The sequence below is a fragment of the Pyxicephalus adspersus genome, chromosome 4 (genome assembly GCF_032062135.1).
Source record: "Pyxicephalus adspersus chromosome 4, UCB_Pads_2.0, whole genome shotgun sequence".
NCBI lineage: Eukaryota > Metazoa > Chordata > Amphibia > Anura > Pyxicephalidae > Pyxicephalus > Pyxicephalus adspersus.
Window position 1 is genome coordinate 73233170 of NC_092861.1, and position 17879 is coordinate 73251048.

At 37.1% G+C, this 17879-nt stretch overlaps 1 protein-coding gene across 2 annotated transcripts in view; it reads right to left on the reverse strand.

Moving 5' to 3' along the window:
• Positions 1–17879, reverse strand: part of RNGTT (RNA guanylyltransferase and 5'-phosphatase) — a 173987-nt gene that overhangs the window by 97209 nt on the left and 58899 nt on the right. For both annotated transcript variants that reach the window (XM_072408626.1, XM_072408625.1), the window contains exons 9-10: positions 8280–8415; positions 2573–2644 (exon numbers count right to left, since the gene is read on the reverse strand). In XM_072408626.1, coding sequence (XP_072264727.1) covers positions 2573–2644; positions 8280–8415 — 208 coding nt within the window. The remainder of the gene's footprint in view (positions 1–2572; positions 2645–8279; positions 8416–17879) is intronic.

A 17879-nucleotide genomic window follows, 5' to 3' on the forward strand; every position in this document is an offset into this window, starting at 1 on the left:
ATTTTATAGAAGGAAAAGCAATGACAACGGATTCCTAGAGCACTTTGAACTACTACTTTTACTACAGAGTTGAGAAAAAGCTTTTTCTTATCAGACAAAGTGCCCAAATATATGGAAATTTGAAGATCTTTGAAGTTTAGAAGTTTTTATAAGCAGACCAGGCAAACACAGGACGTATATAGTTTACATAGTCTTGTACCAAAGAGGACCTGCACAATAAATCAAATTTGAAGGCTGCCACTGCTGACCTTTCTGAAAATTAGCTTGGCTACATTTTGGTCATTTTGAACCTGTCTCCAGATTTGGGATTATTGAACAGTAACAAGTCTGGCTTTACTACCTGCCTACTTTTATGAGCTGGCACCTAACACATTAAAGTAATAATTTCCGAGGAAAAAAAATTATCCTTAGCAGATGACAAAATTAAGTTCCACTTCAAGATTCAAACATTTAAGATTACACAATCAGGCAGATCATAATTGCAAAAAAGGAACAGGCCACGCCCCTTCTGCAACCTGCCTTATCGTTCTGGTTTTCCAGCAAAAAAAAAAAAAAAAAAAAGGGTAGCAATTTGGCTGTTGAAACGCTAGGTCCCAGGTTCAAATTTCTGCCAGAGCACTGTCTACATGTTCTCCCCATTTGTGTGGGTTTCCTTCCACATTCCTAAAACAAGTCAGATTTTGACCCTGTCCCATATTGACTTTAGACTGTATCTACAGTAGGTACATATGATTGTGAGCTAGTGACAAGACTATGGACTTTGTAAAGTGCTGTGTAATAAGTCTGCGCTATATACATACAATACAAAGTAATTACAATTTCTGGTTCACTGGAATGAACAAACTCCTGCGTGCCTGTGTGGGAGGCTATATCATACCATACCGGCCAAAGACCACATGGAAGGAGCAAAGAAGGAGGATGACGGCACCCTGCAAGGGACCGGGGATAGGGGACTAACACAGGGTTTAGTTCTGTTTTAAAGGATGCTTTTCTGCCTAGAATGTCAGTCTTGCAAAACCTGTGCATTTCTAAAGCAAAATAAAATATCTGTTGAAGATATCTGTTGAGGATAATAACCAATTCGAAAACAAATGAAATTTTGTTCACAGTTTAGTGTTTTGAAAACGTATTGATATATTTTTCGTGTCTCCCATGTTACAGAAATACACAGGAGAATATAAATCAAAAAATCTAATATGTGTCCCAGAATTACCTATTGCCATTTTAAATGAAATGTGGTTAACGTAAACATGAAGTGTCACAGTGCTACACAGTATGGTGAATCAACACCTAATACATTTTAAAAATATGATTTATCATTCCTTTTTTAATGTACTGGCAAAAGAATAAGAACATTAAAATATCTCCTCTTTTTACTGCACATAGAGGAAAATATGAGCCAAGTAAATCTGTCTAGAAGAAGCTTACGGTGTTACAGTGAGATGGCAACACACTGGGGTCAGTGTGACATTCACCTAACCTTTCCATGGTAAAGAATCAATCTCTGCTATTGAAATACATGGACCTGGAATATTCTCCACAAAGACAATGTTTCTGTTTTATAAATAGTCCCACGTGTGTATGAGCACATGTCCCTTAATTGTCTATATAGGCTTCCCTAGATTCCCTATTCTTCTCCTGCTTGCCACCTACGTACAATATACTTGATAGGAGAGGAGGGGTAGATTCTGAGGATGGGTGAGAATTCAGGATTTGTTGCTGATGCTCAAAACTGAGTCCAGCATGTCAGCTAAGATGACAATGTGAAACAAACAAAAGCTCATTGACACAGGCCTTTAGGGTGCCGCTCCTATTGTTTGTTTTCCTACTACTGAAAATGTGATTCCATATGTCAGATGAATCATTAAAGTAACTGTGGATCATGTAAGAAATCCAGTGTTCAGTAAACCACATGGCAACACCTCTGTATGTCATGGAGAGGATACTGAGGGGTGTTTCTAGTCTAAATTAGAAGCATAACCTAATGTGGCAATCTTTTCTTTTTAAGAAATTGCATTAAGTTTTAAAAATGAAAATGCAGGGGTCAATTTGTTATCTTTAGAGAGTCAAGGTGTTCCGATAAAGGGTTTTCAAGACACAGGAAAACAGTAAAATCTACAGAAAGCAAATCTGTTATACCTTTAAATGTTAGCAAAAGCTTGAATATAGATGATTTGAGAAATACAATCACATAAAATACAAAAAAAGGTTTCCATAAAAATACCACTTTGTCTAAAAATAATCATCCATTGCCCCTATGTTATGTTTTATTGTTTTTATTAGCAAAAGGAGAGGGTGCGTCTGAATCATCCTGACATAACCTTTCATCATTCAGTACTTGTAAGGGGATTGTTATGACTTACGGTATGGACTTTCTGACAGCACTTAGTTAGGATTCTGGCATTGCCTCAACATGACAAAAGCTAAGCAACGAAGCATAAATTCAATAGAACCTGGTTTCCCCTGAACAGCATGTGTATAAATCATATGAAAGAAAAGTGCACACTGTAACTAAAAACAGCCCTGCTGTCCGCTACAAACTGTACTAGACAGAGAAATTCTGAATACTCACATTGAACTTGACAATGTCGTAAATCAAATATCGAGGTACCACCTGTCCTTTCACTTTATCGATGATCATTTCCTTCAAAAGAAAACAAAACAAAACAAAAAAGATATGTTACTTCATTATGGGTTCTTCATTTGTTTTGATCAAACAACCTCTAAATAAGCCTGTCCTAGGAGAGATACATGGACTGCCACTGAGGGCTCCCATCTTAAAGCATAGCTTGTAAAACTGTAATGTTTAAACACATACTTAGTACTTGTTCCAGATCAGTGGTTCAAAAAGTATTTCAAATCAGTTAAGACAGGTTTAATTCATAGGTTTGTTTTTGAATACTCACTCGAGTCAGTGACTCGAAGTAATTAAGTAAGGGAAATGACATCCTCCACATCTCTTCACCGAGATCACCAGTGAAAAGTAATTGAAATTAACAGATTTTACGCTCAATAGATGATGCTATGACATAATAGTACTAGGATAATAGACAGTATCTAATCTACATATTAGAATTAGAAGCAACAATTAGATTATACAATAATATTGTACAATAACCCTCACCATACAGTAATCATGTCATGCCTATGTTGGCTAAAACAGCAAAAAGCATACAAAACACAAGCCAAAACAGCCCCGAACAAATGTTGCCTGGTACCAAAATGGCAGGTAAAAAGCCTTGCCCAATCAATATCCTTTTTTCTCCTCAACTAAAAAAAAGGCTCATGCCACTGAAATACTGCTGTTTAAAAGGAAAATTAGAACATGTGAGACATTGGACATATGAAGCAATTTGTTTAGGTCTTCTTATATTTAAGCTGTGAACAGCCTTAACGTTAATGAGACGTTATATGATATACAACATACTTGGCTAGTAGCAGTTAGTCACATTCTACTGGACATGTTCTGTAATGCGGAAGATGTTTCATAGTTCATCTGAATTGCTTCCTCATCTCAAAATGATTTTTGGATGAGTTGCAAAGCATCTTCCTCATCTCACAATAAGCACAGTTGATAGCAACAAACTACTACTAAGCTTTACCATGGCCTGGATAAATGTAAATAGTAGACTTGCAACAGACACATAAGAAATAGAACAGAGGTTTTCATATCTAAAGCAAGCAATATGAAAATAGGTAAAACTAAAATAAAATTAGTTATTTTGCAATGCATTAGTTTACCTAATTGATTAACAAAAACTAATTTTTCCTTCCCCTTTTGAGCTAAATTCTCCTTGATTTGTGTTTCACAAGAATCCCCTTCCAGATACTGCAAAACACAGGAAGGGTTTCCACAACAGTAGCAGTGCTGTTCACCCGAAAAGCAGTGAAAAGAGCTAGCTGTGGCCAAATGCTGACTGACAAGTTCAAGGCAGTAAATCTGCAGTGATGATTGCAGTGCACCATTTTTTCAACCCACTATAGTTTAGGAAGGCACAGACCACACAAGACTGGCAACTATGCTTTGAATTCGGGAGCAGAGCAGAATATATACAAGATTTTGCAGAATTAGGGGGACTACACTGGCAGACTTTAAGTGGAGACAAGAGCAAACTAAATGCAGATCTTCACATAATAAAAAGCTATAGCAAATAACAGGAGGTCTAGTTCTATTTTGTTACACAGTATTTTACATGAGTGAAGGCAAAACACTATAATTGGTTGTTGTGTTTTAATATTCAAGGTTTACTAATAAAAAAACATTTTGAACCCTATGCATCAATTTTGTGTCTGGTTTATATTGTGAAGTGCGTTAAAAGTTGGTATTAATACCAATTTAAGGTCCTCCTTGTGGATATTGCACTCTAATTTTCCCTCCTCAATAATTTAAACACACATTAAAAGAAATAAACTGAAAACATGGCAAATGTCATTTAATCATTACAACCGCCCAGACCTCACAACTTAAATGAACACAGCAGGCTTGTGTCATGTCTTATAAGACTAGATTTTCTCACCTTTGCTTTCAGATTAGTCCTTACTTGAAATTAAGTAAATTTGTTTGACCTCTAAACCAACAGAGCACATTTAAGGAAATTTTGAAGAAAAACCTTTAACATTATTATTGTAATGGCCAACTGGAAACTTTAATAATACTGCTTGCTGTTTTATATTTCAATTATCATACCCAAAGTTAAAGTATAACTAGAGAACTTTTTTATAATATAGATAGATAGATAGATAGATAGATAGATAGATAGATAGATAGATAGATAGATAGAGAGACAGAGAGTTTTGGATAGCGTGGTAAGGCGTCACATATGTTTTATATACTACAGTGAGGGGAATAAGTATAAAACATGTCAACATTTTTCTCAGTAAACATATTTCTAATAGGGCTATTAACATACAAATTACATTATATGTTTGTACCAACAGAAGTAATTCACACATACAAAGAAATCAAAACAAAAAAGTCCATAAATAACGGTATGTGTAATAAAGTGGACTGACAGAGTGAATAGGTATTGAACACACTTGACAAAATGTACTTGATACTTCGTTAAAAAAAAACCTTTGTTGGTAATGACAGTTTCAAGATACCTCCTGTATGAAGAAACTAGTTGCATGCATTGCTCAGGTGTGATTTTGCCCCTTTCTTCTACACAAACTGTCTAGAAGGTTCAGGGGGCCCTCCTCTATGACCTCTGATATTCAGTTCCTTCTAACAATTTTCAATTGGATTCAAGTTGGGGGATTGGCAGCTTTATTTTCTCTATCCGAAACCATTTGAGTTTCCTTGGCTGTGTGTTTGGGATCATTGTCTTACCAAAAAATCCACCCTTGTTTCATTTTCAGCATCTTGGTAGATGGCAGTGGATTCTTATTAACAATGTCCCGGTACATTTCTCCATTCATCCTTTTTTTATACAAAGGCAACTAGCACCATATGCTGACAAACAGCCCCAGTCTTGCATGGTGAGTATGAATAGAGGCCATGTTGGTTGAGTGCATTACTGTTTTCTTTTAAAAAAAACAAAAAAAAAAAAAAAACTGCTAATTCCAGGTCTTTCTGAAGCTTTCTGCGAGTAATCCTTGGCTCTTGTAAAATAATTCTGATTACTCTTTGGACTCTTCAGTCAGAAATGATGTTCTTTGCACTTTCGGGTTATGGCTCCAACTGTCCTCACTGGAACATTCAGAAGCTTAGAAGTAAACAGTCTTGAGAGATCTCTTTGCTTTTACCCATCATTGGATGCTTCTTATGTGATACCTTGGTAATAAGAAACCTTTTTATAGGCCATCAATTAGGACCAAACCAGCTGATATTCATTTGCACTGATTGGGGTCAGTATAGCTTTCTAAATACTGACAGATTTCAGCAGGTTTCTTGGCTTTCTGTGCCTTTTAGCACCTACTTTTCTTCCATGTGTTCAATACTTATTCCCTGTACTATTCCACTATTCTATATTATATATATAGACTATTGACGTATGTCATTTATATTTATTATATTAATATATTTACGGAGAAAAACATTAGCATGTACTTCCCCCCACTGTATAAAGGATCCTGTAAAACAGTCCAAAGAAGTACACGGTCAGTTATAATGGGATTACCAAGCCTCAAAGTAAACAAACTTTCTTTTCCTTTTCTGGCTAACCCAAATCTTTATTTTGTGTCTCACATGTTCCCCCTCCCAGACACATCAAATCACAGTGGGAGAGTTTTAGCAGTGCTGTCAACTGAGAAAGTAGTAGAGAGGATTAGATTTGGCCAAGTGCTGACTGACAAGCTAAAAATATTCAACTCAACAGTGAGGATGCTAAAAGCCATGCCCTCTGCAACATTTTAATCCCACGGTTATTAGGAATGGTCTGCACAAGAGGGGCAACTCTATTCTGAATTCAGTAGCAGTTCAGCATCATTTCCACATTACAGAAATCTGCATTAGACAACTTCATTGGCAGTATTAACAGGTATTTGTGAGACTGCAGGGGACTAGGAAAAAGTGTAGTGGGAGGCCAAACTTCTATATAATTTACAATGGTAGCAAAACAATTTAACATTATTTTTGTGAGGGATTTTTTTTTTTTTTTTTTTTAAAGTGTCATCTCTGTCAGTCAGTCTTCTTTATCTGAATGATGAAATATGGCTGTCTCCATGTACATATTGAATTACATACTATATTTTCAATATATTGATAAGATTATTAGTTTGTTAGAATTTTTATGTCTCAAGACATTGAGACTGTTATACTTCCATCAGAGAATGACCAGAAAGTTTAAAATAATTATTAGAATGCATTTTGTTACAATTTTTGCAGCATTATTCATATTTCCATCTTTAGATTTTAGAAAAGTTGAAGTAACAAGTGTACTGTTTCTAAGGCTCATTATACATATTAACCATTTTTAGTGATGGCAGCAATTTGCCACCCCTGTTCATGGTGCAGTACAAAATATTAGTTAAGATATTAGGTAAAATAGTGTTAGGTTTAAAAGGGATTAGTCCATTTAATTTACATCTTTTTGATGCATTTAAGAAGTGCTGTGGTAAACCAATCTATTCATTTAAATGGTTGCCCACAAACCAAAATGCAACCAACAGCCTAAAGAAAGCTCTGACCTGTTACCTAAACTCTGTAGACAACCGTTTTATGAAAAGGAAAAATTCTGTTTGTGTTTTTATTAAGTACAAAAAAACAGGGGGTGCAGCGTCTCCCCTATTATTCTGATGCAGAATGAATGGGAGCACACAACCTCCTGGGATACCTACGTCACGCATCCCAGGAGGCTCTTGGCTGCTCCTTCTGTACATGCCCAAGCATCTCGGGCATGTGCAGAAGGAGCCCTTTCGCCAAAAGAGAAAGAAATTGACCGTGTCTGCGGTTATAATAGCGCTCGGGTGAGGAAGGAAGAAGAACCTGGAAGATCAGAGAGAAGATGGCGGCGCCTAGCATCCTGAAGACGGATGCCGGGACTACGCGGGGCCCAATGGAAAAGCTGGGACAAAGTATAACATTGCCACTTAGCTCCACTTACTTCATTAGAAAAACCCATTGAGTGCTGGCAAGTCACAGGTTACTTCTACTGAAGAAAATGACCAAAAAGGATGTAAAGAAATGCAAGGGGATTGCATTTCTGTTATAGGTCCCTAAAAAGTACTCTAACAGTGTTGGAAGGTAAGCAGTGTATTATACCATGCACCAAATCAGGATTACCAAATGGTTTAATAAAGCTTTCACGCTGTCTCATGCTAAATTTGGGTTAATGTGACACTCTAAATTGACACTGCTGCACATGTTCCCTGTAACTACCCTAGACAAATCAGCCTTCCCAGGGGACTGTCATGAGGTATAAATTACATACAGGGAAAACACAAAGTTGCTGAAATCTGCTACCTACAAATCAAATATTAAATATAATCTTGGTGAAAAACTAGACTGCAAAATAATCAAGCCTGTTAAAAATATGAAAATGCAAGCACAAACTTTAACAGTGCTGCACTGCAAATATTTCTAGCTATAACTGTTGGCATACATAGAACAGCACACCCGTGGTATTTTGTGCAATGATTCCAAGTATTGATTGCCTCCGTTGTTACTTTAGCAGTCTCACTGCACCTTTAGGTTAATCAGTAATCAAATTGCAACAGCACACTTTGCAGTTTCCTTTGTGATAAGCAGGAAAAAAACACATGAAGGTACCCCAAGGCACCCTGATGATCCTAAATTTGGCCACCAGTGGTATAGAATATTGGTGAATAAACTGTCTTACCCCATCTAAAAGTGTGTTCGTCAAATGGATTCTTAGATCTTTTCGAAAAGGGAACTCAAGGTTAGATACACGAAATACTGAGTTGTCTCTGTCAATCATATATACTTCATTTTTTCCATCAATCAGCATCATATACCTGGATTAAAAAAAATATAAATACCATTACTTTTCATAGTTTTGTATACTATACAGCAAAACCATGGGTCTTGTAAGAAAGAAAAATATCAGTATTAAATACCATTAAGTTTAAAAAAATTTAAATATATCCTTTCATGGCAGAAACATGAACGTAGTCACCAATTAACCCTATTTTTGGACATGCTGACCATCCCAAGTGGTGTGGTCCATGTGGTGCCTAAGGCGCAGAATTACCAATTTTCTGTTTTCAGGCTGCAAGCTTACATCATAGACAGATGGATTATGATGGATTCTATATATACTCTACAACCGTGTTTCCCAACCTTTTTACCATGGGGGAACCCCTTAAATTAACTTTAAGGTCTCTAGGAATCTCTGCTTTTATTACATGATGCACAGCTTTTAGTACATTGGCTTAGTGGTCACTGGGAAGAATGCCTTTTACATTGCTGGCCAGTGGGAAGGCTGCCACCCTTACAGAAAGCCAAAAAGATAAATGGTGTCAGTGGCAACTGACCTGAGAGTCACAAACTGCTCAGAGGAACCCAGATTGAGAAACACTGCTCTTACAGGGTGGTCATGTCATGAACAATTTATAAAAACTCACTTATGACATGGTAAATGAAAAAGCTTATTACATATCATAATAAATATAATTAGAAAAAATACATCACAATTACATTCAATTAAGGACTAATATAAAATATATAATTGTCGGAGAACTAGTAAATACACAGCTGAAATTTAGACTTCTGAATTGCCTTACCTGACAAAAACTTGTTAATGTCTGTTCAGTCAGTTTTAAAATCTGAACTCTATGTCCAAACTTTTCTCTACTGTGTTGGGCAATACAGTGCAATACATATTTTGAGAGAGTGTTCCAGATAACTATGAAACTTCATGTGTGTTCAGTGCTCAACCCAGCCGGGTGGGAAGAAATTGTAGGTGGGTGGTAGCCCCTGTATTGTGACCCAACTCTTCAGTAGCCACATAAAAACAGCCGGGTGGTTACTGAAAAGTGCCGGGTGGTGCGCCCAGCTAAAAGGGGCTGGGGAGAACACAGGTGTTTTACAAAGACTTTATAGACAGAGCGCTGGACCCCAGTCAAACTATTTCCCTATTCAAAGGAAGTACAGGAGGAGCTGTTCAAATCAACTGTCTGCATTTTTAAAACTTGATGTTTATTCACCACCAAATCAAAGTCAGGAAAAAAAACAGTAATGTCCCCATCAGTTAAAGTGGATGGCATCTGTTGCAATCCAAAACACAAGGATGGTAATTTTTAACTACACAAAATCATCTCTTGTCTATGGAAGCTTTATTCCATGTTCTTTTATGAGCTGTAAGTGAAAATACCAAGGGTCTGAAGCAAGATTGCAAAGAAATTGTAGTCCTTATCTTTTTAAGAAATTTCCAACAAACAAAGAGGTTTGATATATGTCTGTGTTAATGAATTCAAATTCACCAGACCAGCATACTGACCTTTTATTATTTTGACAGGGAGATACTTTATTAAGGCAATAAAGCAGCCCAGACACTGCAACTGTTTACAAGAGTGAAAACAAACCAGAGGTGCTGCAATGTAGTAGAACAGATCCTTCACATTTAATTCTAGGAAATGAAGCAGAACAAACACCTCTTGAAACCGAAAAGAAAGATTATTAAAACAAAACAACTGGAGCATAGAACCACCTATTAGAGACTCAGAAAAAGACCTGCATACTAGGAGGGGGCAAAAAAAAAAGGATCAGGTTGGAAGGATTTTTCGGGTTCCTATTATATTGACTTGACATAGCTTGAAATCCCTTTCCTTTGATAATGATTAACAAGTTCAAATTCTCTACTTAATGTCTATAATTAAACCATCCATTGAGCAATTCCACAGCATCCTATAATTTTCCATGCCAAGTTTTTTGTTATCTGTTTCCACCGCCTTCAGAAATAGATACAAGCAAATGCCAGCAAATCTGTCCCAACTCTTACAGTTCGTCTACAATTTTTTCACAGATATAGCCTTCAATCTGATCACTGAAGCAGAATCATCATCGCAAACAGTTATTCTATGGAATCAAAATTTTTAGAGTTTCCAGCAAAAACTCAAAGTTAGGCCATTCAAGGCTATTATTTGCTGATTGGTGACTAGATTAACTGAGCAAGGAAAAATTCCCATTTACAAACAAAAGGCAATAATTGCTTTCTTACAATTCTTCCTAGCCATTTTAACAAAACTGTTTATATAGGACTTCCGGTTCCGGCGCCTCATGGAGTAGCAGCGTCTGAAGAGGCTCCCTTTCACTTGGGATTGTTTCTGCCGTACATTGCCTGCTTCACACCTGCAATACCAGGCAGGGTGCCTGCTCATCTGCGCTGTACCTCCGGATGGATCGGTTTTTGGAGCGTACGCTACCAGATCGTCCCTCTGCAGTGAAAACCGTGCAGGACAGATATCGCGCCATGCCATCCAAGATGGCCGACGTGTCTTCTTCACAAACACAGGAACTGCCATGGCTAAATGTACTGACAGACAAAATAGATGAGCTTGAAAATTAAAACCGCAGAAATAACCCCCGCATTATTGGACTGCCAGAGAAATATACACCAATCCAGTTATATGAACTCCACAATTATACCATCACAATTGGGGATGGTATATAATCTATTAGTCATTAATTCCCTGGTATGGATCCAACCTACACTACATTGGTTTACATAGTTTCCATGAGGAAAAAAGGAAGTCTGCTAACTGCTATGTTTTCATGGATGTTAATTTTTATATTCCCCAATATTCTACCCCCCCCCCCCCTTTCTACCGATCTTGAACTTACACCCTTTTCTGCATTGGAGCATCACCGTATTACTACCTATTGCAGATGAACCACCTTGGCCAAGACTCATTGTTTATTTGACAAAGTATTTGATGGGGCTAGTCAACAAGCGACGGTTTTGGAACTTCTGTAATGATGTATGTCATGAACAGGCCAGTATACACATGTGTATTGCTAGTTTATTGATTGTACTGCTGTGATTATTAAAGCCTAATTGGCTGTAATGATATGCATAATAGTGTGGAATGTAAAGGGGCTTAGATCAAAATGTCTCAGAGTGGACATCGCCTTGCTACAAGAAACCCATTTGCAGGATTTCCGGAGAATGCAAAAAAGATGGTTGGGAAAGGTTGTGGGCACTCCAGCAGTTGGTAGAAAAGCTGGGGTACTTTTATTATTGAACAAACACTTAAATTGTGAGTTGATGTCTTCTTCCAGTGACCAATCAGGAAGAATATCAAAAATTCCTGAGTGTCACTCTTCAATATATATGCCCCTAATTCCCCTTCTGGGGCTTTTTTTTTTTTAAGAAGTGAGGAGTTGGATCACCAAGGATTCCAATATCTATTAGTTGGTAGGGGGAGATTTTAATGGATGCATTTGAGGATAGAACCCCTGGTTCCAGCCATACGACTCGGGGGAGTACCCAAATTTTGCAGAGATCCATGTGTGTGGACTCTTTATTGATAGATTTTACACAGACCACACATCTGACTGACTGCTGGGGCCACCAATTTCCTTTTGAAAGGCAATACACCTTTTTTCGCACGCCCATGCGTCACAGTCAAGAATAGACTATATGTTTTGTACTGATTCCCTACTGACTAAACCTTATATATAAGCCAGAGATATTTGCAATAGCAATCTCTGACCATGCGCAGGTGGCTGTCAATTTGAGAAACACACTTCCAAAGGTGTGGTCTTGGCTGTGGAGGTTTCCCACCTATTTAAGCAAAGATAAGTTATTCCACACTGAGCTCAAGTCAGCATGGGCCACATACACAGACACAAATAAGGAGCATAAAGATGATCCCTTTCTTTTCTGGGAAGCAGGAAAGGCTTATATGGGGGGTCGTTATCATGGCATATGTCAGCTCCTGAAAAAAAAAAAAAAACCCTGCACAGCATACATAGAGGCCCTTAAGGTTTTAAAACAGGCACAGACCTTATTCAAAGAGACTCCTACTACTATTAATTAACATTCTTGGCTAGCTTCTAAAGCCTGTTTGGAACATTGAACAGAACAACAGGAATTGTACATTAAAAATTATAGTGATTTAAGACTACATAAATTTGGGAATAAATCAGGAAAGTTGCTAGCCAATCTCATAAAACCAACGTACAAGGTGGCACATATTCCTTCTATGAACACTTCTTCAGGGGATTTAACTAACGATTCCAAGATTTATAATGAACTGCTGGAACAATTCTATAAGAACTTATATACTAAATGTACAGTGGAGCCATCTCAGGCTTCGTCGTGCTTTGAATGTGTTCCCCTACCTACGTTAAAGGGAAGACCAGATTGGAATTCTTAATGCAGAAATAACAGAACAGGAACTAAGAGGCGCCATTTCTTCACTTGTCAACGATAAAGCACTGTCCCAGTATTATAAAATACTCAAAGAGGAAATTTTAACGAATCTGGGTAATGTGTATCATAAAATGTGGGAAATGGGGGTGTATCTTTCCTCAGGAAAGGAATCTTAAATAAAATCCTTCCAAAATCTGGAAAAGATCCCAGATACCCAGCTTCCAATATCTTTGATAAACTTAAGATGCTAAATTACTTTCTTTTATATTGGCGAACAGGTTGGCAGGATTTTTACGTAATCTTATTTCACCTACCCAAGTAGGATTTGTCAAGAGGCAGATCAGCAGTGATAAATATTCGTAAGTTCTTGACAATACTGGAATATGCCAAATGCCATGTCACGTCTGATCTGGCTATAATAGGAATCGACGCTGAAAAAGCTTTCAATAACGTGCATATCCCTTGGCTGTTTCAAACTTTGCGAAAAATTAGAGGACCATATTATGATCTGCTGATTGCCATGTACTCAGACCCTCAAGCAAGAATACACTCGGCTTTTCATCGAACCTGATATCATTGGGGGGGCGCAAGAGGCAAGGTTGCCCGCTGTCCCCAGATATGTTGGTGCGGGATACTACACTCACCTGGCAAGAAGTAAGGCACAAGCTAGGCTTACCTTGTTCTATATCCACATACCTACCAATAGTAGGGAGCCTATTGTTGCCATAGGGTAAAGAACACCAAGTTTACCTTAGATGGGCTGAAAAAGGTATAGTAACGGTGGGTGATTTTTTCCGTGCAAACTTTCCAGGACCGATTACTATACAATGTTTACAACGAAAATTCAGGTTGACTGCATGGGAGGTCCACCCGCTGTATTACTTACAGTTTGTAAACTTCTGCAAGGCATTTATGACCTATCAGGCTAGAGTGGTTGACCATGATAGTTTTGAAAATGCAATGGCCATAACACTGCCATCTATTCTATCCATATATCCACGTTTAAAGACAATGTACCTCAAACTGCTTGCAGACTCTAATGTCTGCAGTTGGCAGGGAGACTTTGACATCTCAGAATTACCTGATAGAATTGTTCAAGGATATTTAGAGGTTCATAGGGCTACACCTAATTGACCCACAGTTGTGTCCCCAAGCACTAATCCAGTTAGAAACAAATCAATGTCAGAAATGTGGAGTCACTCCAACTACGCTTAAACACTGTTTTTAGGAATGTCTGCTTGTGGAAAAGTTCTGGGAAAACACCCCTGTTTTTATAATAAGATAACAATAGCAGTGATTCTGCTTGAACCATTACTCTGTTTATTCAGGTGCTGGGAAGTATTTGCCACACCACTGCCAAAAGAGGCACGTAATTGGATTTCACTGAGCATACTGGCAGCTAGACGAACAATCATGCTGCAATAGATAAATGTCCAACCGCCTAGTTTGGATACGGTGTTGACTTCCTAGAGAACTTTGTTCTACAAGGATCTTTTGGAGGCAAATGAGTTAGACGACTCTACTATTACCACATTACTTCATAAATGTTTTGATTTTATGAACTTTACACTTGATCCGCCAGAACTGCACCAAATTCTACATGGCATAATCTTAAGTTTCCTTGAGATTGGTTCCTTTCAATCACATATGAGGTAAAGGTGGTCATGAGGTAAAGGTGGTCCCAACTTTGTCTTGGCTTTGTAGCTACACTGATTGACTGCACTATGTTTCCAAGATCGGACAACCTCCCCCCCCCCAATCCCTTACCCCGTCCCTATATGTACCTGAATTTTTCCCTTTAATTAAAAAAAAAAGAGGAAGTTGTTGTTTATTGAAACAGTTAGACACAACACATTGCAGTTGTATGAATACACTCTGGACAAATATACAGGAAAAGTGTTTTAATTTATTGTTAATATTGTTCTCTGGATGTATGAGACTAAATAATATTACCATATGCTCTGTGTATACATATTTTGTAATGTTTAATACTATGTTTTGCACTTAGACTTGCATCTTCTATATTTGCTATGTCTACCTGTTTTTCTAAATAAAGTTTATTAAAAAAAAAGCTGTTGATATAAAAAAAACAGTTAAAAGTGTTCCAGCAGTGCCACAGAACCTTAAACATACATGATAGGATGATACGCAATAAGGCTTGCATCAAATATGTGGGTAATAACATCAACTTCACATTAACTTCCCAACCGGTAACCCAAAGTGTGACTCGGGGTAGAAAAAAACAAACAAAATAACTGTATTGAATGCAATACAGTTTATTTGTATGAGTAAAAGCAGTAGATTGTCTTTCATGAAAATTTTTTTTTTTTTACAGTATAATAGTATAAGTATAATATTTGTGTTTTTATTTTGTTATTTAATTTATTATTTTGACATGTCTTTGTGTTTCAAACTTTATTATACTCATACTAATATATTGTACTTTAAAATAAATTTTCATGGGGGGTTCAAGAGGACATTCGGGGAGTAAATTTATAGTTAACACTCAGTGAAATAAGCCATTTTGCCTGACAAATGATCCAATTCATCAATTTCAGAAATAACATAGCTCGGCAACAAAGAATAGCCCTGTCTAAATTCAGTTAAATACCAGTTCTGGTCTTTTCCCCAACTCACAGGACATTTATAGGAATGGTGTGGTTCTATTATTATTATTATTATTATTATTAATAGGATTTATATAGCGCCAACATATTACTCAGCGCTGTACATTAAATAGGGGTTGCAAATGACAGACAGACAGACAAGAGGTACAAGAGGTGTAGGGAGTAACACACAATAGATGGCTCCTTCTATAAATTAATGGACATTCCTATGCACATGCATAAAAAAGCAGATTCCATCCAATTCATGCCTGCTCACTGGTAACACACACGTCAATGTGTACACTCCCACAACACAGGTTAACATGTTATGTGTTGATGTGTTGTAAATGGATACAAATGCCATTTATCAACAATGACTTCCCAATGCATAGCAGTTCACCATAATGCATAGCAGCACAAACTCTAATAAAATAAACCTTTAAATCAATTTGTCACAATATCTGACAAGATTTAGTCAAAGTTTTGCCAGAAACATTAGACAGTTGTTCTAACATTATGACCAACTAGGTAGCATAAATTAAAACTGTCCGAACACATTTTATATGACCTGATACTGTAGTTTACGCCACAAACATGGATAATGAGAGCAAACATTTCTGGCATCAGCTTATTCAGGGCAAATTTTACTGATCAAGCATGTTTTTTTCATTGCTCCCGACACATCTTGGCTAGTGGTGACTGTAGATATTCCCAAAGATGAGAATGGTACTTTATCTCGTAAAACATATGTACGATTTTTAGGGGAAATTTCCACTCAAAGTGAAAGAGTAAATGAAAGTTGACAGAGGTTCTAATCATTTCCCTCTTTATCACACATTTCAAAAATTGCCTGGCTTTCACCCAAATTTCTCATTATTCCAGGCACTAGTTTGAGGATACTTACAGTAGCTTACTAACTTATGACCTCCGCTCTCTGTCTTACATATTACTGACCCCTGCACTCTGCACTACAAATTGCTGCTCACTAAACTCTTTATAAAAGTGTGTTCAACAATGATCCTTTGTGCTCAGGTGTCTTTGAAGCTATCATTTGTGGTATGATAATTAAAGCAGTTTTGTGGGTACAAGGAATGTGTCATATGGGTTCTGTGCATTCAGCAAGTATGCTCACATTTTATTGAATTGCTCAGTTTATAAGCGCCTCCCACTGATAGCACATTCAGCTACATTCACATTCAGCTCCATAACTGGAGCTTAAATATGGGGAACGTAAACCCCGAATTTTACCCCTACCAACACAGCACCCCACAAAAAAATGGCTGAAGGAACCTCACAAAAAGTGAAAATTCCATATAATTCTATATAGAAAATTCCATATAAAAAGATTTAAATAAACAAATGTCACAAAAGCAGACATCCAGAACTAATCAAGAAAGATAATTTGGTAGTTATGTTAGACCATCCTCACAGTGGTCACATTTAATAATCAATTATAATCAGTGGCCTCAAGGCTCAAGCTGAGACTGCTTTAATAGAGATTTTGTTAGTATAGTATTAGACATGTCTAACCAACTGCACTTATCTAAAACTATGTTCTAGCTAGATTGATCCCCAAGCAATTCATCCTACTACAAGTCAAGTTAAGATTTCTATAGTTTTGCAAACTTATCAAGAAAATAAAGTTATAAAAAAACTTTAAAAGCTCTAAGCTCTATGTTGGAGAATGTATTGAGAGAGCACATCGCCCACTGACTTCTTAGAATGTTATTTTTTTAAAAAAATTATCCGTATGGTATAAAAACATCTATCTAATATATTGTATCTAGGCATATTCTAGGCAGCTTGATTTCTCCCCTTTGGTCCCTCCCATGTATTTCTGGTCCAGTTATCCTGCTGTGTTGGAGAGGTATTTGGGAAGGTTTGGCTTTTACCAATCACTAATTTAAATGTTTTAAAGTGTCTATATGCATCTGATATGTCTCAAAACACTCCTTAAGAAGCAGACCATTGAAGTTTGCAAAACACAGAGTGTACCTTTCTGAGACATATAATTGTAAAACCAGATGAAAAGATTTTTATTGGGTGGTTGTACAATTTTTGGCTATTGAATAAAAAAACAAAACGTACTGGTTTTATCATGTGATAAGAGTTAGATATTTGATCCCTACAGAGTCCTGTTTTTTATTTTGTTTTCTTTTATCTATACAATAATATTAATGCATCTACATATCTACATAAGCCTATTTTTTTCAAGGGTACCCATTGCTCTGGTCGCAGGCCTTGATGCAATTGACAACAATGCATGAACAATAGTCCTGAATTGTAACGGAGGAGGCCCTGGGTTAACAGCCTATCCAAAACTTGGGAGTGCCAGAATGCAGCTTGCTGGCTGTGAGGGGGTATGAAATTTGAGGTATGATGCTTTTTACTTCCTCATCAAGACAAAAACGAGTTTAGCGTTTAAGAAAAAACCAGTGACTTATATTTGCACAATTTATCACCACGGCAGACAAAATCCATAGAAGAATTGGTTAAA